The sequence below is a fragment of the Strongylocentrotus purpuratus genome, unplaced genomic scaffold, assembly GCF_000002235.5.
Source record: "Strongylocentrotus purpuratus isolate Spur 01 unplaced genomic scaffold, Spur_5.0 spur5_scaffold_18, whole genome shotgun sequence".
In the NCBI taxonomy this organism is placed as follows: Eukaryota; Metazoa; Echinodermata; class Echinoidea; order Camarodonta; family Strongylocentrotidae; genus Strongylocentrotus; species Strongylocentrotus purpuratus.
The window spans coordinates 2435067-2459124 of NW_022145603.1; the positions used below are offsets into that span (position 1 = coordinate 2435067).

The 24058-nt window shown below is 37.9% G+C and overlaps 1 protein-coding gene across 6 annotated transcripts in view; it reads right to left on the minus strand.

Annotated features, from left to right (window-relative positions):
* The window catches only part of LOC574986 (liprin-beta-1), a 95354-nt gene extending 74063 nt beyond the window's left edge, over nucleotides 1–21291 (minus strand). For 5 of the 6 annotated variants that reach the window (XM_030989031.1, XM_030989032.1, XM_030989034.1 and 2 more), the window contains exons 1-3: nucleotides 21181–21291; nucleotides 2574–3189; nucleotides 1562–1675 (exon numbers count right to left, since the gene is read on the minus strand). In XM_030989031.1, coding sequence (XP_030844891.1) covers nucleotides 1562–1634 — 73 coding nt within the window. In that variant the 5' untranslated portion in view covers nucleotides 1635–1675; nucleotides 2574–3189; nucleotides 21181–21291. Of the gene's footprint in view, nucleotides 1–1561; nucleotides 1676–2573; nucleotides 3190–20885; nucleotides 21152–21180 lie in introns of those variants that run through there. The other variant, XM_030989030.1, reaches the window with a different exon arrangement.
* Nucleotides 21292–24058: the final 2767 nt, after the last annotated feature.

Below are 24058 nucleotides of genomic sequence, written 5' to 3' on the forward strand. Positions count from 1 at the left end.
ATCACAAATGGAGGCTTTTGGTATTCATGCGGTAGCCTTACTGAAAGGGCTGTTAATATATATATTCTTTCGTCAAAAAAGGAAAGGGAAAGAAGAAATGATTGAGATTGCCTGAAGCGGTAATGTCACTGTGATGAAGTGCCGGACTACTTTCTCATTTGTTTCAACACACAAAATTATTAAAATGTGTGATTCAGGAGGGTTTTTTTTCTTTTTCGTAAGTGACTTATGATAATGTGCTGTCCATGATATATTTTATGTAGTGCCAAAGGGAGAAGGCATTTAGGAGACAAAAGGAAATTAGTTATATTTTTGTACACGACAAACAGGGAAGTTATCAGTGAGCAATCCACTGACCAATTGCCAAATCAAATCAAATCAATTTGAGACTTCAATGGATTTAGTGATTCATAACTCCCTTATTATTGGCTGGGTTTATTTTCTGTATCTCATATTTGTACCTGTACTGTATGCTTCCATGCCAATGAAGTTTTACAAGGATTGGATTGCCCTTTAAAGATGCATGAAACAGAGGGGTGACAGGGTCTGAGATCATTCAAAAACCTGAAAAATAGCAACCCTGAACATTAGATGCAAGCTTGCAAAGAATAGCACAGGACAAATGATGAATATGACAATATAGCGAGTCACAGGAGAGTATTAATTACATCCACATGCCTCATCAGTTAGGGGTAATCCCCTTTAACTTCCAAGGGTAATCCCCTCCTCATCATACCAGTATTAGTTGATGACAATGGCATAGCATGCATCCAACCATTCAGGGGCACTGGCATGACTGAGGGTAGGGGCATCAATCGTATTGGAAAATGAAATGTTAATTTATATGTACTGATGCGGGTGAGGTTCCAGGAGGTGGTGTTTTTATGGACTTTTTCCCCCTCTCACTTTCCATTTCTCTTTTTCCTTGATTTTTTTGTTTCCTTTTTTTTACCATTCCATGAGAGGGACGGGTACCACCCCCCCCCCCCCCAACCCCTTAAGGATTCATGACTAGGCTCCTCTATCTAAAGGGAAACTGAGGAAGTCTTTCTTTTTGAAATATTATATATCTACATTTATCATTCTAACCTGTCTTTGGTGCCATCATTATTATTTGCGTGAGACATATCCGACCACTGCCCCCTACCCCCCCCCCCCCCCCCCCCCCTCCAAAGTAAAACCCTAGGTGCAGTGTCCTAATACCTCAGTCATACCAACGAGACCGACACCTGACCGACAACAGATCAGACAACAATTGCATCTCCACGAACAGCCACGAATCGGTCGGTTTGGAGTCGGTTTAGCAGTGTGACTGAGGTATTACTGACATTTCAGCAGGGATTCTCAGTTGACAGGATATGAATCAATGCAGTGAACCACATGAAAGATCCTTAAATCCAACCTAATATTCCTTACTCATCCACCAACAATGATACACAGCATTGTCATATCAAAACTACAATAGAAGCAAGATACCAAATGAACTCTCTTGTTTATAGCTCTTTTTTCATTTTTTTTTTTTTTCATAACGAGCTATTAAACTACAGTAATAATATCTTACCTGCAATAATATCATCCATCTGCTCTAAGGCAGCAGCCAGCATCTGGCTTGCATCCGATGCTAGATTTGTCATCTTCGTCGCTATGTCAGAGACTAAAAGAATCCAGAAGGTACCTATACAAGAGAAGAAGTAAGTCATCAAATGGAGCTAGAAGCTTCAAGAAAAGATTTAGTTTTGGTCAAGCGATTGCATCGTGAAAGAAACTCTCTAGAAACTATTCTGAATGGACGAGTATGTAACACAAATGACTATTATCATGAAGTTTTGGAATCACCCAAATATTAAAGAAATTGACTCAATCATGCTAAAAATCAATAATATGAATTGCAATGCACACTGATGAAGCTGCAAAATTTGGTCCAACGGTGTTTATTGTGATATGGTGACCAAGAGGGCACTTTGTGATTAATCCTTTCTATAAATTAAGAAACAAGGAAATATAACGTAAGAAAACTCCAACATTATTTTTGAACTTTACCAGTCTAACTCAATCCTCTCTTTAATTCAAGGCAAGGAATCCCTCTTATAATGGAAACATGAAGCTATGTACAAAACCTTCTAGTTTGGTTAATAATGGAAAGTTGAGATTAAACCAGAAAAGAGACAGATAAAAGTCAGCACAGTCCTTATTTTCTGTCAAGCGCTTAAGATCTGCTGCTATGGAAACTAGGAACGTAATGACCTATAAAGTAGAACTCGTCATAAAAACAAGTTAATCCTAGCAGTCAGACGAATGCCTTTGAATAGATCGCTTTCCATCTAGCGATTTCAAGTCACGTTCACACCCGAACCCTGACGGGAGAGAGGTCACGAGACTAGCATATCTCTACAGCTACTGACGCGGTTCCTTCTTCCATCAACCCACTCCTGGTGACGGAGACGCGTGCTACAACCAACCGTTGCTATAGCAACTACATCATCTTCTTCACTCCCACATCAATTAAGAACCTAATCCTGCCAGTCCTTATAATACCCTTGATCTACAAGCTCATGAATTATTCATTGTCTTACCCTAGATTGTCCCAGGGTGCACTCTGTTAACCCAGATCTCTATGGGCGGCGGTTGGCAGCTCAATATGGAGAGCGGTGTGGTCCAAACACCTTCAAAGTCCACCAGTAGCTCAGCTTTTTACGTGAAATTCCAACACGACTCTTGGTTGGATAAGGCTTTCAAATGCCTTATTCCTTTCAATTTGTCTATTTGTCTCTCTGTCAGTCACTCACTCTCTTCCTCTCTCTTTTTCTTTCTCTCTCTCTCTCTCTCTCTCTTTCTCTGCTTCAAAAGAAGTCTATGAATCTGTTTCAAGGCGTCATGCAACTGACAATGTTCCTGATGGTATCACTGCATCCTGCGATTGACTCTCCCACCCCTAGCGCCAAAAATGTCCAGGGAGTTCAGAACAGTGTCGCAGGCTTAGACGCGGATGGCGGTTGATGGGGTAGTTTGGATGACGTCATGGTCTACAAGGATAACATTGATGGTCATGTGCTGAGCATGGAATGTATTCGATCTCCGGAGCAAAACATAGACCGAGGGTCATGTGACACACTTTGATCTCGAGAGACGGAAGGTAGAAAATAGACTGAGGGTCATGTGACACACTGTGATCCTATCACCTTGTCATACCTGATGAAGAGAGAGAGAAAGAGAAAGAATGATGATCATTAAAGATAAAGTTGAGTTCTGGTAAAAAAAATAGAAAAAGATTTTGATGACTCCAGAACTTTGCAGTACACACCAATACTAACATGCTACATGATCAACTTTTTGTGATCCATTCCACACCTTTTCTTTCACAATGCATTCGGATGACCAGAACCCACCTTTATCTTTAATGATTAAACACAAACAGTATCTAATAGCTCATTCAGACTATACACAAAACATGTATAAGAACTGCATGCAAAGAATCATTGCACAGTGAAAGGGGTGAACAGACAGAAACACGTACTCTAAAGAAAATAGTATTATGAAGAGGTCCATTGACAGCTGACCAACCAATCATCATGCACACATTGCACAGTGTATACATGAGATTCATTTTCTCACAAAATGCCTGTATACTGGAAAGAGCAGGAACATTGTTGGTTAGTTTTAATTTGTATAAGTTCCCATCATCCCAATTACCTCATTACACAATAAAGAACACCATTTACATACATGTACATGTATTCCATCTTAATTAGTGCCCAACTGCCCATCAATACCTGAAGATCAGTGCATTAATTTCAATTTGTGATCAATTGATGCTCTCCTATTAAAATAATATTGCAATATACATGTACCTGTAGGTACAGTACAGCATATATTTCTGTGAGTTCAATCTATCCTTTCATTCTGTATCATACATCAGTCCCCTTTGTTCATCACAATACACAGCATGAAACTCAGCATGCATGCCTCATTATCACTATTTACCTGTCAAAACAGATTCTAATTAACCCAGGTACAATTGTACATGAAACTCTGACAATCTTGTACTGTACTTCTGGGCTTCTCTCTCGCAATCTCTTTCTCTACATACTGTACATGTCTGTCTCAGTCTCTGTCTATATTATATCTCTCACTCTGTATGTGTGTCTCTCTCTCTCACACTCTCTCCTGACAAACACTGACTCCTTTCTTTCTGTCTTGCTATTGATCAACTAATCAAAGAATAGAGGCTAATCATTAACATGGACTGCTCGGCTCTGCCTCAAATTGGCATGCCTTTTTGTATGAGCCTTTTCTGTAGTCCTTGAGTCATACATGTACACTGTACAGTAAGTACTATTAGCAATAGAAAGTGTCAAACACATCCAAATTATTGAAGGTGTTGTTCTTTCACACCAAACCAATGAATTATTGGCTGCTGCAATCAAATTATTCAATGTAAATTCAAAATTGATTGGTAACCTCTACGGCAGTGTCAAAATGTACAAATTGATTTGTTTTAGAGAGCTTTTGCGGAGATTGCCATTCAAAATAAGAATTCCTCAGTCACAGCGACTTTGGTATGGAACATGTTTTACAGTTTTCATATGAACTCTTTTTTGTTTCTCTTCCAGAGCTGTTTTAGAACCTCCCCAAGCTTAATAATACTGTGTTCCTCCTCCCTTCCCGCCCTCTTCAAAATTTTTGTATTCACTACTTGAGAGCAAGCCACACATTAGCTGCATTGACACTGCAATCAAAAACTGATAGTTTTTCTCACTTTGTAGTGTGTCATCAAAAGTTGCTAAGCTACCCATTTATAGCACGTCTAGAGTATTACGCAAACACCATCGGTTTTTTTTTAAAACGTTTTTCAAGTAGTATGTACAGTTGCGTGTATGGTCGTTTAAAAAAATAAAAAATAAAGTTTTTCTGCAGTGTAAAATGGGCCTAGTTGTCAACGACAATGCTATGATTGGATTGTTTTGTCCAGGAAACATTGATACTGTCAGACAAAGATCACAGAACTTTGCTATCCTCAAACCTACATGTACAGGAAGCTATAGGGAAGGGCAAGCCTCTGATACTCACATCCGCTCTTCATTCATTCATCTTATCTCATTCAGGTTTGAACTCTCACTTTGGTTCTTTGCAATCACATGAACTGCATTCACACTACATCAGTGACAAACTACATGTACAGTACATGTACATGTATCTGTGGCTTTAATAAACTCTCAACCATTACAGGCCTGCCAGCCCGCCCCCCCCCCCCCCCCCCCCCCTCAGTGTTATTTAGGTTACGCATATATGCATGTTCCCTCCTTTTGAAAACACCCCCCAAAGTCTGGTGTGTAAAGTCAATACGGGCCGGATTTTTGTGTACTACGAGCCGGACTTTGGTGCGTGAAAAGTACCCCTTTACCGGACATTTTGGGAACACGCATGCGGTCCCTCCGACCACGGAATGGGGGGGGGGGGGCCAGGCCTACCAGTACCTGTAGATCAAACCATGGACAGTCCATGATCGACCCAAAGAGATACAGCTAGCCTTAGAATACCTCTTAATAGAGCAATCAGAGATGATGATCAGACTAAAATCTGTCAATCAATAAATCAGTAAATCTTGGAACATCTTCTTCATGTTTGGACTTTCCTTTAGTTATTTGCAATCCAATGACATTCCTGATTCAGCCAACTTGAAGTGTCCATGTACAGTACTGTGATTTCAAAAATAAACAAATCACATAAATTTTCCAATTTCATTCAAACCTTTGCCTTTAAAGAGAAGGTTGAGTTCTGGGAAGAGGTGAAAAATAATTTGTGAGCATTACTCATTCTTAGTATGCAAGTGTGGAAAAACATCAGTTAAGCCATGTTCCCTGAAAAGCATGGCTCTTCAAATGCCTTCATATTTATATGCATGTAACATTGTAAAAATCGGGGGCCGGCTTTTTACGCCTCGTGTTCGTGTAGTCCCATATACATCTTTCTGTGCAAGTGTTTGTAACTTTACCAAGACTTGGCCACACTTCTTATCATTTTGATGATTCCAGAACCTTGCAATACACACAAATTCTTATATGCTAGATGATCAACCTTTTCTGGTCGGTTCCACACCGTTTCTTTCACAATGCAATCGCATGACCAGAACTCAACTTCATCTTTAATACCATTCTGCTTTCTTTTAGAGTACAGTAGTTGTGGATTATAAAGGTTAAATACAGGTGCTATGGACCCAATAAAATCATGCATCAAACTTAAATCTGTCAATCACTTCATGTGTATTAAAATACATGTCGTCTTTGAACTCTAACGTTGGTTGTTTGTAATCAAAGATACTACGGTACGGTGAACGGTTTTCACACTGCCTTTAATACAGTACGTCTGATGCGTCAATCCTTCTGCTACAAACATAAACAAAAACTGCACAAATAGTTGCCGTCTCCCCACGAAAATATACAAATTTGTTACAATTGTGTTTACAGCTATTGAATGCTGTCCACCATGGTTCATAGGAAGGTGAAGGCCGGTCTTCAGTCATGGGCAGCTGAAGGGCAAGTTTGACCCCTTTATCTAACAGTTCTATACATGTACATGTACATGTAGGACTGACTGGAAAGCCCACATTTATTATACCGTAAGCTCTGCACGAAACTGAAACCCATCTTCATAGATCAAGGCATCATGCTATGAGATGACACACAACCACATAGAAAGTCCACTTTAATACTTTCTGTTCTGAACTGTAGTGATGGCTTGAGCATTTGTGGTCCATGAAAAGGAGATGCTATTTCCACCCCCCCCCCCCACCCAATACCCGGCTCCCTAGATTCCCTATTCACTTGTATGTTCATGGAAACTTATTTTACAGTTACTATCGTACAATCGGCATACCATATTAACTAATGGCCCACTCAAACTGTTCATCTGGTATCGCTATCATCATCTCTCCATCATCCCATCCTAACCCATCCTCCCACCAGCCTTGCCTGAATGAGCTTCAGCTTCAGATATTCATGAGATCAATCAGTAAACCTTCAAAAAGTCACTACGAAAACTCCATCCTGGAGTGTGGTTTATTAGACTTCACCGAAATTGCACCAAATTATGCAGTGTAAATGGTTGCGCTTAAAACACTGGTGAACTACAATGTAGTCTGTTTATTTGTGTGTTTACCTGACTCTCCTTACAATGTACTTCTGCATACAGAGCAGAGACAAGTTGCCCATGCGCGCAACTCACCACCCCCCCCCCCCCAAAAAAAAAACAAAAAAACAACAACAACAACAGAATAAGCAAGCAGTAATCTTGTGAATAGATAGTGTGAATAGTAAAAATGGTTCCAAATTATTTTTTTCTGGAATGTAAATGGGCCTCCATAGTCTAGTGCCCAACAGGCAGGGAGGGAGGGATATGAAACAGGAGGTAAGGTGAGAATGTTGATGTTTATCTCTTCCCTCTGTCAGGTCTCACTTTCAGTGTCTGCTATTTTAATTGCAGTTGGGTCAGGATGATGAACCCCATCGACCTCAGATTGAAAGTACAAACTGATTTTACAGTTGGAAACTGTGATTCATACACTACTGATAGGCATACAGGCATTCTAAATTCAGCGATGCCCAGGCTAAAAGTTGGTTTCCATACCGTCTATATTTGAAGCAAAATATTTATAAGCAAACGAACTGATTATACTGATATAATTGCAACTTTTTATTATCATGTTTATGTTTAATCTGTTTGTATTTTACTTTTCTTGAATAAAGAAATGATATAAACAACAACTACAAAAAATATCAGCATTTTCTTGAGCACATTTTTAGACAGGTTCTATTTTTGGGGGAGGACTGTAAAGGGCATAGTCCATATAAAGTGATTACCTCTATAAAAAAAACACCTTCTATAAAGAGTCAAAGACCAGTTGTTTAATTTCCGTTAAAATCACATTAAGACATGAAAGAGAACATGTTTACATATCCTATTAAGACCATTATTTTCAATTACAATTGAAACGTTGTTTCTAATTTATTCGACGGAAACCAGTGTACAAAAATCACATTCTGAATATCCTGTGAAAATTTTCCTTCAGGGAGCCTGCGTATAATGATCATCTGCTTAATATTGAGGTTGATTTCTGTGTCTCCATTCAGTATTCTTTCCATACGGATTTGAGATGCTATATTGAGTTACTCATTGGCATCATTGCGCCTACAACTGGCTTCAAGTAACAGTGAACTTGATGAAAGATTGAGTGAAGCAGATGAGGTATTAAGGGTAAGTGATGGAAAGTGCTCTTATCAAGCATGAGCTCTAATCTCTCTTTCAGACTACTCAATTCATCATGATGTACCTGTCCAAAAACCATATACATGTACAGTCAAAATTGCTTTAGTGATCAGTGATCACTGTCTACAAAGACCACATTTGTTGTTTCCCTTGAAAAAGGTTTCTTGTTGAAACATGTAAAGGAACTTGTCTTCAAAGACCACTTTTTGTGTTTCCCTTGGGTGGTCACTATCTAGGTTTGACTGTAGCTTCATGTACACGATAAGTAATTCATCTACCGTTATTTTGAGTCTGATCATCATTTAACAAAAGTTGTATAGGCCCTAAAGAAATATAGTACTGAATAACGAAACATTGTACAGCGCAAAGAATGGCTGAGCTTGGTTTCAAACAAAATGACAATAAAGAATCAGGGTTGCATTCTTGGCAGAATTTTGTATCGTACGAAAAACAACTGAGCACGCATTGATGTTTGGTCAACCATCATGTCAACAGACCTCTTCTCTTCAAAACTAGTTCCTTCTTAATGGTGTTTACCAGTACACAATGTTGTCATCCAGTCGTTCGTTCGTTTCTACTTTGATCAATAAGTTTCTTTTAAATTACAATTAAATTCAATTAAATTAAATTAAATCAAATTAAGCTCTTCCATCGCCTGATTGCTGCAATGGCCGTTTACCGGTACTATACAATGTTGTCATCCACTGTGTGTGCCCCTTTCCCATTTTTATGATTCTGTTGTTTTTTTTTAATTCAAGTTTCGTACAAATTCTCTGTCTGAACAGACTATATAGCAAGTCAAGTGAAACAGTTTGATCATGTACATGTATGAGCTGGAAGGCATCGAGCGTCCACCCAGCCAGGACAGGACAGGGCGGTCTGGAGCCAGGCAGCAAGCCAGGCAGCCAGCCAAGCATCCATGGGGTGATCGTCCAGCTACAAGGTGACTGACTGACCGACTGACCAAGCTACTCAAACCATTGGGTTTCTGATACGTGTGGACAGCACAACAGAGTTGGCAGTTTTTCATATTCTTATAGCCTAGCCTCAACTACATGGATTTCCTCTGCACAGACTCACATTCAAGTCCACCGTACACAGATTGGTGTACTGTACACAACACGGGAGTATTCAAGATACTATTAGACCTACATGTACATGTACACCAACAAAAATGGGTAAAAAGTATACATGTACAGTATGTATACTTTTTACCCAATTTTGGGGGGTAAGTTTACATGTAATTTGTAATTAAGCACTGATATTCGACAAGGATTACAGTAATATAATTTACAACTACATGTATGAAGCTTTGACATGAATGTCAAAATGGACCATAAACAGCTTCAATGCCTGTTGTAAATTATGTGAAAATATTGTATTCACATGCATGTTTACCATTCAATACATGTGAATAAATTTTTAGAAGCCACATTTAAAAAAAGTATACCATACACTGTAGGCCTACTTTCAAGTGTCACACTCGTTTGCAGGCACAAGGTCCTGTCCATCAGGTTTTGTATTAAACAGTGTCTGCATTTTTAGACTAGGCTGATAGCATACTGCTTTAAAACAGGCTCTGTACTTGGATTGTTTCTCTCATATTTCTGGTTTTACATGTATCAAAACCAACTTTATTATCAATATCTGTGGGCAAATACTGTAAAATGAAGTCATTCATGAGTGTGCTCCAATATTTACCTTCCAAAAAGTACATAACACTGAGTTAAAAAGTACACAACACTGAGTTAAAAAGTACACAACACTGAGTTAAAAAGTACACAACACTGAGTTATGTTTGTAAACATTCAAGACTCAACATAAACACAAATAATGTTATCATTTTTCTGGGCTACTTAACAGGTTAAAAATGTCTGTCAATATTTGAGAATTGAGAACCAGTCTTCATAGTGGAGAGAGGGTGGGTAAATGAATTTACAGTAGGTAAATAAAGGGGGAAAAGTCACAAGAGAATATAATGAGAGCAGGAAATAGAGTGAAATAAATGCCATCACAGATCATTTGGATTTACCAGTAAGAACAGTTGCCACACACCCCCCCCCCCTCCCCCCCCCCCCCCCTCTACCACCATCCATCCCTTCCTCCTTTAAATATATGATACCCTTTTCTTCTGTTCTGCAAATTGTGTTGTTTTTGCTTTTCTTTAATTTGAATACTGATCCTCATTCGCATATGATAAGTACAAGTACAAGTATACTCTCTTTTGAGTTTTGATGTTTTCAATGCATACAATTCAGGAGCGTTTATCATCCATACAAGGATTGTACATGTACATGTAGAGCATTCACAGCTGCAAACCAGGCAGATAGTTACAGACTGTATTACATGTGAGAAATCAATACCATTAACACATTAGACAGCAGATGATTATTAAATTAAAAAGCTGTCAAATCTAACACTTATCAAGTGGGAAGCAAATATACATGTACCAGCAACATGCATGGCTTGGTCACATGTCACACAATAAGCCAGTCCTCCTCCTCCTCCCCCCCCCCCCTCCCCCTCCCCCCCCCCCCCCCCCCCCCCCTCCCCCTCCCCCCCCCCCTCCCCCCCCCCCCCCTCCCCCCCCCTCCCCCCCTCCCCCCCCCCTCCCCCCCCCCCTCCCCCTCTCCCTCATTCTCCTTCTGAATTCACATTTTTACTATGGGTTGAATTATAACTCAATGACATTTAATCATCATTTTTTCAACTTTTGGGATTACAAAGTAAAACTAATTTTTGAAGCTTCTCATAACCCAACACCACAAATTTAACACTGCATTTTAATTTTAATACCCACATGTTGAAGGGGTACATGTACATGTAGTCACAAATCAAAATGACCCCAAATAAATTAAGTAAGAGTACTGTACATGTATTGTAGACCTAATGTACTGTACATATGAACATTGTCCTATAGTGTAGTGGTTCGATGATCATAACCTTCTAAAGTAGAGCCAATAGATATTCATTGCGGTGAATTCCAATCATGGCACCGCATGCTTACCAAATCAAATCAAATTAAAATAAATGGATTTAAGCTGGAGCTAGAGCCATGCAGTAATGAGAATAATAGATACGGCTTCAATAGGGATGTGATTGGCATGGGCTGATTGCATCTGATGGTTTTGTTTTAAAATAGCTTGATGACATGAACGAATATATTCAATATTTGGAAAAAGATAATCACAACATGTGGTATGCAAAATGCAATGGAATTTCAGCTCTATTGAAAATGTTATACATTTATAAGTAAAATGACATGATCATGTATTATTTACTTATTTCTAGCTGAAAGAATTAAGTTGAAAATGTCAGATGGAGCACTCTCGAATGCAAACTACATGTAGCTTATCCAGTAACTACTATGGCAGAGATGCCAACCTCTCGACACAAAACAAAAACAGACTGATTATCCTAAAAATTCAGATTTTCACGAAAACTAGACACTATCAATGGTCTGTTGGCCCTGGGCCAGTAAAATTTCAGAAAAATGGTAGGTATGGTCAAGTAAAATGTTTACTCTTTCATTAAAATTTAAAGAGAAAATTGTAGAGCAAAGTTTTTACTGGGGTTGCTGAGTTTACTTGTACATGTTCCTATGCGATTCCATGGTTTTTATGGGTTTAAAAAGATAAAAATATAAGAAAAACGATTTATCGTACTAAATACGATTTATTTAGTACGATAAATCGTTTTTCTTATATTTTTATTTTTTTACTGGTCGGCATCTCTGCTAGGGGTAATAATGATAACAACTGTGAGGCACATTGTAGTAATCCACTTCTTACATGTACATGTAGCCGAATCAAAGCAAAGGCATCACAATACAGGACTCAGGAGTCAGGACAATCCACATTGAAGTACATGAATGTCATTTATAATAATCACCAGCAAATAACAGCCTGACAACATCAGATAGCAATTATCTGTATATTCTTCATACATACTGCAGTATACATTTCTCACAGCCGTTTCCACACACAAAACAATTTATCCCGAAACTCTATAACGAATCGTTGTATAAAGAATCATCGTATAAATTCCAGGGTGTCCACACACACAAGAAAGTAATCCCGAAACTCTACTCGTATAAGCCCCGCCTAGTTATACCATTCTAGTTCGACTAGTTATACTAGTTACGTCCACACACGACACATTCCGTGATTAGGCATGATTCTTTATTGAGTTCTAGTTCAAAACGATGCCCAAACCCACGTTTCATTATACGACGTTTCGTTAAACAACGTATTGTTGCTAAGCGTCCACACACAATTTCATCGTATAACTATCCCGAAACGGTATAACTAATCACGCCTAATCACGGACAATGTTGTGTGTGGACACGGGGTCGATCTCCAACCAAGCAGAAGATTAATTTCATCATTAATCTTTCATAAATACCAAAGAAGCTAGTTTCCCTGAAACCAGAAGCTGTGTCAATAAGACCTGGATTGGAATATTGTGGGGTCACTTTCTTATTGATCTAGAGGAGGAAAAGAAATATCTCTTGAATAAAACATGGGTCATTTTTAGCACCTCCATCGACCTACACAAAAAGAGAGGGAGAGCAGAGGGAGAGCAGTGGAAGAAAAATCAATTGGCAAAGATCAAAATAAACTAGATGGAATTCGACTGCGCGCAGTCGAAAATGATGCCTCCGTCATAGAGCAATTTTACAAACCAAAACGGAAGAAATTTTTCAAATTCAAGTTCAATTGTAATCCATTAACAGGTTCTCAGAATATCGTGATTACAAACAATTTCTCATATACATATATGACCCTTTGAACTTTGACCTCATGATCCTAATATTTACTCAGCTCATTGGCTCTGCAAGATATCCAGAGTTAAATAGTAATCCATCTGTCAGTTCTAATGAGAATGCGTTCACAAGCTATTTTTGCATACATAATGAGCCCATGACCTTGGACCTTATGAACCAAGAATCTACACAGTTCATTGGCTCTGCAAGATACATAAATGATCTAAGTTTGGCAGGAATCCATCAATCTGTTCTAATAATAACGCGATCACAAGCTGTTTTTGCATACATAATGGGCGCTGTGACCTTTGACCTTTGACCTCGTTACCCAAAATCTAATAAGTTCATCGGCTCTGCAAGTAACATACATGACCTAAGTTTGGCAGGAATCCATCAATCGGTTCTTGAGATAACGCGATCACAAGCTGTTTTTGCATACATAATGAGCCCTGTGACCTTTGACTTTTGACCTCGTGACCCCAAAATCTAATCAGTTCATTGGCTCTGCAAGATACATACATGACCAAAGTTTGGCAGGAATCCATCTATCGGTTCTTCAGATAACGCGATCACGAGCCGTTTTGCATACATAATGAGCCCTGTGACCTTTGACCTTTGACCTCGTGACGCCAAAATCTAATCAGTTCATTGACTCTACAAGATACATACATGACCAAAGTTTGGCAGGAATCCATCAATCGGTTCTTCAGATAACGCGATCACGAGCTGTTTTTGCATACATAATGAGCCCTGTGACCTTTGACCTTTGACCTCGTGACCCCAAAATCTAATCAGTTCATCGACTTTGCTAGATACATAAATGACCAAAGTTTGGTAGGAATCCATTGATCCGTTCTTCAGATAACGTGATCACGAGAACGGGACGTACGTACAGACGTACGTACAGACGTACGGACGGACGGACGGACGGACGGACGGACGGACAACCCGAAAACATAATGCCTCCGGCTACTTCGTAACGGAGGCATAAAAAGTCTGGATAGCCCCCCCCCCCCCCCCCCATACACACACAACTTTATTTTTTCAAGCATGAAGTGGTTGGCCTATTAAAATAAAGGAGTACCTGACACCTGTACAAAATTAGTAGGGATGGGGAGCAATAAGAACATAAAGAAGAAGAAAAGGAAATAAAGACTACCCCCATACTTCTACAACATGTATGTAGCAAGACCAAGAATGAGAAAAAGAGGGAAGGGGAAAAAAGAAGTATGCAGACAGAGAAAAAGAAGGAAAAAAAAAGAGGAAGATGAATCGCTAGTGAGAGTTACATGTACATGTACATGTACCGGTAGGTATTACAACAAGAATGCATGTATGTAGGAAGACACTTTTAAGCAGTATTCACATATGTACACATTGTATCGTTTATTCACATGGTTTCCTGATTTACAATGCATCTACAGTAGGCTACATCTACAGACAGGGCTCAGAATTATCGGGCAGCCAGACACATGGGCACCTCAAATCACATTTAGGGCTGTCCTCATCAGACCAAAGTTGAAAAATAACCTACGCTATTTTCAAACACAGGATATTTTCCCGAAGTTCAAAATTGCTTCTTCCCCAAACTGATACGCTCATCACAAACTAGCTAGGACGGCGGCATATTAGCCTGCTATTTACCAAAAAGCAAGGTTATTTTGGAAACAACCAAGATTTCTTAGGATATTTTCTCGACCAAATAGCCCGCTAATTGCAACTGCAGGCTGATGAAGACGCAAACTACTAATTTGAGATCAGGCTAGTTAATAATAGCGGGTTATTTTGCAACTTCGGTCTGATGAAGAAGACAGGCCTATAAAGAGTACCGGTACCGGTATGCATTCAGATTCTTCAAAGTTCAATCTTGACCCCCTTCCAAAATGTTGATGTGGAGCCCCATGTTTAAACTCTGGGGGTTCATTGTTAAATTTAAGGGTCTGGAAGCACCCCTAATAACGTCTGCCTGCAGAATAAAGAAAAGATTAAGTAGAAACTGTTTTAAAAAAGTACAGTACAGGATAAGCGGAAAATAGCAGCAATAGTGACGGCAAATTCTCGCTACCCTAAATAGGTACGAAAATCTCGAAATTCGCGAGACGAGGTAATTTTCACTCTCTCGGGTCGTCACTACAACTTCCGGTATAGAGTCCCATCCCAAGTCACGGCCTTCATCCACCCCCATTTTTCAGGGTTCTTACGCTTGGAATCATGAGCCCAGCACTGTGCAGCCTCACCAAAGAAAACCATCGTCACTGATGTCAAAAGACGCAAAAAACAACGAATGAAATGTTCAAATAAACGTTGAAATATTTGCGAAAAAAAAACAAGACCGAGCAGACGACATATTCGGTGCATACACGTTGTGTGGCGACGGCGTTTTACGTTTGCGCTATCGCGCGCCTGCACAGGAAGCTGTAATGTCGAAAAGCTATCCCATAATGCAATGCGCGGTTTCAGGATTTTCCCCGGATCTCGGCAGAATCGCTATTTGGGGTAGCGAGAATTAGTATGATGGATTAGAAGGGATCGTAATGGGTAGTTGAGGACCGTAGTAAATTACATGTGTAATACAATACAGATTGAAGTATTTCATTAAATATTAATATGTGACCTTTAAAGTATCCTCTACTGGGATGATAAGAAATAATGACCATCATCTTAATCATCTTATAGTCTCTGCGCAGAAACACTTCATTCCCAGTCTGTTTATTTTATAATTAGTCTGCAAAAAAAAATCTATATATTACACTGTACACTACTATCTTGCTAATTGAGATTTGCTGAATAATAGGACTTGATTTAAAGCTAAAGACCAGTTATGGTCATGCGATTGCATTGTGAAAGAAACATTGTGGAATCGATCAGAAAAGGTTGATCATCTAGCATAGATGTACTGCAAGGTTCTGGAATCATCAAAATGATAAGAAATTTGGCCAAGTCTTCATAAAGTTAGAATCACTGTACACAGAAAGATGTATATGGGACTACACACACGTGTGCGACACATGCATTTGTATCTCTCAACAGGCGAGAGATACACTAATTTACCAAATATATCAATTAGAAGGCGGTTTCCCGTCAACATTTTTATCATCATTTTTATCATCATGTATTATTCAAAACATATTCTTTCACATGATTGGTAATAAGAGCTTGCATTTCATTTTTTGAAATACATGTAGGGGCGTTTCCAATACTGGTCTTTACCTTTAAGGACCATAAAGTTAATCCAGCTTTCATAACTGTTACTGTGTTTTAATCTGGAACACCACGATAAAAATGGCTAATTAAGACTTTTGCTCATTCTGGTGAGTAGAACGTAATGAGCAACTTATCGCTGCTTTGAATGCGATCTCATACAATCACAGAGAGTCACTTGACCAAAAAATCAAAATCATTTACTGATGTTTCAAGAGCGGGCATTTAAACAGCAAAATTCAATGAAATTTATGCCGGCGATAAAAATAACCACACTCCAGAGGTGGATTTTTTTCTTTTTTGTTTGTTGTGTTTGCCGGTAGTTGCTTTAGCTTCTCTGAGCAACTACCAAGGAAAGATCAGAATATAAGAAAATCAATGATTTTTGGTTGCAGTACTTATGGAGGTACATTTGTATATGATGATGAATGTATTATGCTACGCCACCGTTGAGGGAAGGAAGGAAACCCTTCCCTCTAATACCAGGCCTACATGTACATCCTGAAGCAACTGTCATGTCCTGAAAGCTGATTTAAGATCGGTGTACAGAAAGGCTACATTTCATTGTTGATAACTGTAGTGCTCATTGTCTTTTGATTTGACTGAATTTTTTTTTTTTAAAGTTCAAATGGTAGGCCTACCATAGGAGTATTAATGATAATACGGTATGTAGATTGTTAGTAGGGGGAACCTGCCTCATAAGACGATCAAACTGAATTTTGTCAAACAATACTGTCATACCAATGGGCTATTACACTCATTATACCTTAGGCCTGTATCATTATTGCTCTTAAACTATCCTCATCTAACAATGATAGAAAGAGAGAGAGGAGGGGGAGAGGTGGAGACAGGTGGAGACAGGGGGAGAGAGAGGGAGAGAGAAAGAGAGGGGAAGAGAGGGAGCTCGGGAGAAGAAAAGAGGTCAATAATAAGAAATTGATCTAATTCATTAGCGATGAAGATGAACGATCATATTTGGAGAGCGTCTCATTATGTCTACAATAGAAGGCCTTCAAGTCAATCATGATCTATAAATATCAACGATGACGCACTTTAATATGAAAACATACTGCTCTCATACGAACAATCACATTTCATTTTCTGTCAAATAAGTTTTCTTATTTTTTCAACTTACATGTACCTGTATGGTAACATGTGCATCATATGTACAACTGTACAGTGTGGTTCATATGTTTTCAAATTTATATTAAAAAACCTAAATTGTCAATTTTTACTATAGTATTATCACATGACATTGCAAACACAAACATTATCTTCTATGACAGGAGAGTTTTCAGCCTTTGCTATTAAAATTCAAAGAATGGCCGAAAGATTTATTTGTTATGTTTGCGCCTGCACCCTGCTATGATGAATGGCTTAGAATAACAGAGATAGAATAGTCAGTGTCAATAGGGAATAATTGAAAATGAAATGAATTCACAACAGTTCTCACCACAATCAAAAGATGGAAGCCTTGAGATCAAGATCAAAATTGAAACAAAATTGGCACATACATACAGTTGGGACAGAGTTGTACATGGATGAATTTGCTATGTCTAATTCAAGGCATACTGCACATGTACATGTAGCAGGCTACAGAGTGAAATGCGATATGATTTCCATTGCTATGTAGACGTACATGTAATGTACATGTATCTACAGTACATGAACACATTACTCAAGAATTAACTTTAACATGAATGACCCCACTCAAATCAAAGAAAGGTTCAAACTTCAAAGTATGAACATGCTGTCTTAAAGCATTTTATCTAATCCCGTGTTAGCTTTACAGCTCCATACTGTGCATGTAGCAAGATACATGTATGATATTTTACTTCTGGATTTTATAGAGAGTTCGATTCCTTGTGAGCACCAAGACATAATGTACAATAGGTAGATTTTAAGATTTTCATTTACGGCTACCAGTATTTCAATTTAGCAGAGATCACGACAGCACAAAGCCTACATACTGCACACGTTCAGGGCTGTCTAAAACTTCCTAATTCATACATGTACACACAGACAGACAGACAGGTGCATAAACTGATGAAGGTATGAATAATGAAAGTGGTATAGCAACACAGAGACAAAACAAGGGCCAGTCAACATACATGTACACATACAGTGTACATCGGTGAGGACTACATGTACAGTATACCAGTGAAAAAAATACACGGGGCTCAGGACGAATTTGCCCCCAAAATGCCCAAAAGAGCCCCCATAAATTTGCAGAGAGTTCAATGCAAAACAAATTTTAGAGTGTTTTTTTGTATGCAGGCAAGCTTGAAAAGTAGCCCCCAAAAAATAAATATTAAATTTTCCCCTGCAGTAGGCCTATACATGTACATGCATGTATCTACATTATGTGACTGTTTGGCATCTGCCACTCGGCCAGAGAATGTTTTAATTAAATTAATCCCGGTCTAGCAGCTCTACACTACATGTACAGTACATACAGTCAACATACAGTACATGATGTAGCTACAGGGCAGGGGTTCACCATGTCTTGTCTGTGTTTACTTCCTTGATACATATCAACAGGAAGATAAGATAGAGATACTCCCATCCCGGATGTAATCAATCAGTTTCCTGAATGAGATTAAATCCCATTAGAGATAATGATGAATACATCTAGGGAGATGGGTTGGTCTAGCTGCACGTTCACTTGGTCAACTCTCTATCTTCGTCTACAAACTGACTCAGGCGACCCTGATTCGAAACCGAGTCAAGTCTTTCGGATGGTGACGTTTAAGGTCGGTCACAGACGTAAATAATCATATCTGATTGATACACGTCTATAAAAATCAAATTACACAAACACACACACATCTAGAGGAGGAAGAGGAGGGCCTTACAAGTGCCTTTTTGTGATCTTCAGGATTTTATTTTTACATCAGTGGAAGAAGTTTATACCAGGACCCTACTGGAAATGTTTTGTGTTGTTATATGATACTGTATGCATCAATTGTGAATTTGTTAATAATGAAGTGCTGATAGAGACTTCAGTGAAAAGCACTTACACTGTACCTGTATACTTTGTATAGTGAATTGTAAACATTAGCAGTGTCCTAGTAATAATAATGCCGGTGTTTCTAAGCGCACCATTGTCTGACTTAAAATTACCAACTAAAACTTATAATAAACACACACACAAAAAAAAGAGTACTAGTACTCAAATTATGCATGGAAACTCGTTTAGTTTCTAGACTTCACTGTCAGACACTATCGAGTGACTGAGCTGACTAACCGACTTCTATTTTTCTTTGGTAATAGCATACATAAAATGATCTGTAAAGTGTAAAGGGTACATGAGCATCTGTCTACATCAATAACACATTTCTTGTAATGGCCAAAATTAAACTGATTAAATCTTTGCGCAATATAAAACATACAACCATTCGGAACAAGGTTCTGAAAATCAGACTACCTGTATTTAATAAAAGGACTGCAATCCCCAAAGTCTCTGTTGACAACTACAGTACATGTACACTGTAGGTACCAGTCGTTATTTTCCCACAAAAATACATTTTCAAGCCCTTGGTTTTGAGGGAAGTTTTTAAATTGATATTATCTTTCAAATGCTGTTGGAATTTAACCTTTTCATTTTTGAAGGGGCCTGCAAATGGAACATACAGTACACTATAATAGTACCTTTATAAAGCCATCTTTCCCCTGGTTGTTTACCTCCAAGCATGTCCATGTACACTGTACAGTACATTGTACATGGTTTCTTAGCAGGCAGGTAAAATAATAATCACAAGGTTTAATTGGACATGGTTACTTCCTTATTACACAGCATAACAAAACTGACACTGAAACAACTGAACAGAAACTTGGGGATTAATTGCTGAACTCTTTTTTATATTGGGGGAATGGGGTAGCAAACTATTAAACATTCACTCACTTAATTTTCCCCTGTGCTTGTTTTGTAACAATCAAGAAGAAAAAATGTGATGGCCGTTTGGAAGCAAAAGGGGATTTCAATAGTTCTAGCCTTCTGGGATTCTAAAACATACATGTACATGTACAAATGTAAGTGACAAGAAAACATGTACAATGTACATGAAAGAAGATGACGTCATCTAGCATCTATTGACAGTAACACTAGGCCTATACGGCTGCAAGAATTTGAACACGGAGTTGAATTTCACCAAGGAAAATCCTGAAAAAAGACCCTTAAATGCATGATACAGTGAAGCTTGTAAGTGGAGCTAGCTAGCTAGGCCTAATTTCCGAGTATAACTGTAAATGCATCAGATACGCTAAAGAATGAAATTTTAGCAGATTCTTAGACTTTACAGGCACAATCATGCCACTATTGCCAGTAAACTTCGCACAGGGAGAACCTATTATGGCCTGCTCCTGTCTCTAAAGAGAGGAGCGGACTCTACCCAAAAGGAGGCTAACGAACGAAAGAGACATACATTTTTGGTCTAGATTAGATCGAACATCAACAAAGACTTAAAAGTAACAATTTCAACAACAATAATTCATATTCATCCAGAGCAGAATCTTCTTCTACAAAGTCAAAGACATCCCATACACACTCTAAACATATTCGAAAGTACATCCATTTGATTTCATCATGAACTGGGTTACCCTCAATCGCTACCACCAATCACTTTCTAGCATGCAATAACAGTTGAACCGAACTCACTCTTCGCCCCCACATACCACAGTTAACTCAACTCAGCGGGGAAGCTCCGGCGGTGCACGAGGAGGCTTCACTGCACCATCTAACGCGGGGGCTTTGATCGTACAAATTAGTACGGTGCACGGAATTGAACACAACAAAAGATTTCGATTTCGTGCTTTAAAACAACTCTTATGTCAATCAAACTTCCGCAAATGAACAAAGATCATCATCCGTATCCACGCTATGATTATATTTAATCAAGATTTACTCTAAAGCAAATAAAAATGCAAACAAAGTGCAAACTTGTTCCACATACCTCTCGACTGCGGTCGATGATAAATCCGTAAACAATTGCAATCGAAGTGCGTACTAAAGAGCAATCTATGTTGGGATACTCAATAACACGAACGCGGTAATGCTACGAAAACTACGTTGTATGGCACAAAACAATTGTCAATGGAAACTAGACAAGGAAGTGTAATTCGTTGATCACATGACCAAAACAGAAAGTGGGTCAACTCTGGAATAAGGCATTCTTTTTTTAGTTTTGAGATAGATAGGTCTCTGTCTATCAACATGATTCTGTTTATGTCATCAATAAGCTATGGCGCTACTAAGCAGTAAGAATCTACTCATCCCTTCCCCGCCCCCAACAATTGGGGTTGATTCCCTTACAACAAATTTGTATAGAATTCTATAGAACGCTTTATAGTGTTCTATATATAGAACTCTATAACATTCCAGATTCTCTATAGAACTTTTAAGGATTCTCTATAAAAAGCGGTTTCCTCTATAGAATTCTATAGAATAAGTTTTCTATAGATTTAAATTTCTATAGAAAAGTTAGTTCTCTTTAGAATTTTTAAGGTTGTCTATATAGAAATCAGTTTCCTCTATAGAATTCTATAGAATAAGTTTTCTATATAGATTTAAATTTCTATAGAAAAGTTAATTCTCTATAGAATTTGTAAGGTTGTCTATAGAAATGAGTTTCCTCTATAGAATTCTATGGAATAAGTTTTCTATAGATTTAAATTTCTATAGATAATTTGATATAAAAAATGGCGTCCCCACTTCAGTATAGAATTTGTAAGGATGTCTATAGAAATCAGTCTTCTCTATAGAATTCTATAGAGTAAGTTTCCTATAGATCTAACTTTCTATAGAATTCTATATGAAGATATGTATCTCATGCATATTCATGATAATTTGCATGTTTTCACAGAAAATGTAATTATCATGATCTGTCAAGCAAATGTGACAATTAACATCAATTTTGTGATTTATATTTTCTTAGTCAATTATTGACAAATATAATGTCCGATTTTTTAAACATTTAACTTAAGACGTAAAATAGATATGTAATTTACTAACCAGTAAAAACATGTATAATGTATGTAAGATCTCCGCACTACTTAATTAACAATATAAACTGTATTTTGCTTCAAATGATCTTTGTGATGGAGCAATTGCAGGAGTACATATAAATATGGTTTAATCGGTGGCCAGATGTCAACTGGTAAAAAATGGTCATATAGAATTTAGTTACAAAAAAACTTCTATAGAATTCTATACAAAAATCTATAGAATTTCTATAGGCCATTCTATAGAATGATTTATAGAGATTCTATAGAGGTACGTTATAAATTTCTATAGAATTTCTATAGAAAAGTGGCCCGGCCACTTTTCTATAGAATCTCTATAAAACATTTTTATAGATCCTACCGCCTAACCCTTACAAACTTTTTTGTAAGGGTTAGGCGGTAGGATCGAGGGATGAGGGGGAGGAGGGAGGGGGAGGTGGCTAAGCTAGGTAGGGAGGGAGGGGCTAACTTATTTAGGTGACTTATGGCAAAAAAAAATAAAACCCGGCCACGAAGAGACATGAATGTCTAACTATATCATCAATAACTTTATATTTAATTTCAAAATTCTATTGAATGATTTAAAATTGACTAAAGAAAGGATTTTTTTCCCATCCTATTTTTAGATTAGTATAAGCGATCAATTGTGTGTAGACAACATTTCATTAAATTCTACCTCTTTGAATCCTGTACTTTTTTCATAGAAATACAGCAACACCAAGCTTTAATTATGATATGCCTAGCCGATGTTCTGTTCTCTTTTCTTGATGCAAATCATGCTATTTCAACTTTCTTCACTTGCCTATGAATATTGTCTGTGAATATTTTCTAGTGTATGTATTTATTTATGTTTCAAAGAATGTTCATAAAAGAGACAAAAGGAAGATGACTTCATGCTGCACTTGTCACTACTCCCGGCTTGAGAAAAGTTATTAAAAGTTCTGAAAATGATGTTGCTGACGTCTATGAAGGTATAGCGTTAATTGATGGCTACATAAAAGTTGATACCTCCGCCTATTCACACTAATATCTTAACAATATACTTCGGGTGTTGAATTTTTTTGTATAGGTAGCTATATTAAAAATATATTTTTTATTAAACGTTATTGAAACCTTTAGTTCAGAATAACATAGAATAAAGCGATGCTCTGCAATTAAATCGTTAAAACGAACTTTTTTGTTCAATTCGTAACAGGGATTTTTTAAGCTCGTTAATTCAAGTTTGTACTCTATCATGGTGAAAATCAAATCCTCTATACCACTCATTTTAGTTCTCCCCTCACCCTCTCTCCTCTAAATGTTAAGATGACTAATGTTAAAGAAGTTCCTATACAGTCAGTGTATCAGGGTACCGAAATCTCATTGGTGTTATTTATTAATTTATATTTGTTAAGGATTCCTCACCTTTTGTTGCCTTTTTGTTTTCTTCCCTCATTTCTGTAACTAGATGAGAAATTTTTTTCAAAACTTATTGACAATTATTAGGCCTACTTTTCAAATATGATGTAAATGTAGATATATATATATATTTTTTTGTCTGCTTTTTTCTCTATCTTAAGCATTTATTTGCCCCCAATGGACTAAAAATGTGTTCCAATAAAGTTCAAGTTAAGATATCAGTGCCGGAAGATTAGACTGAAACGCTATCTTATAATGTTTTGAACAAGAGATGGCGCTACACATTTCATCGGCGAAAAGCAGCAATGAATGAGTTCTGTTTCATCGTGAAGATGAGTGACAATGGCAGATTTGGTAGTTATCATGTCGACAGTCCATGTATGGTTTTACTTCATCCCTTCTTAAAGTTTGCTACAAAACTTGTTTATTGAC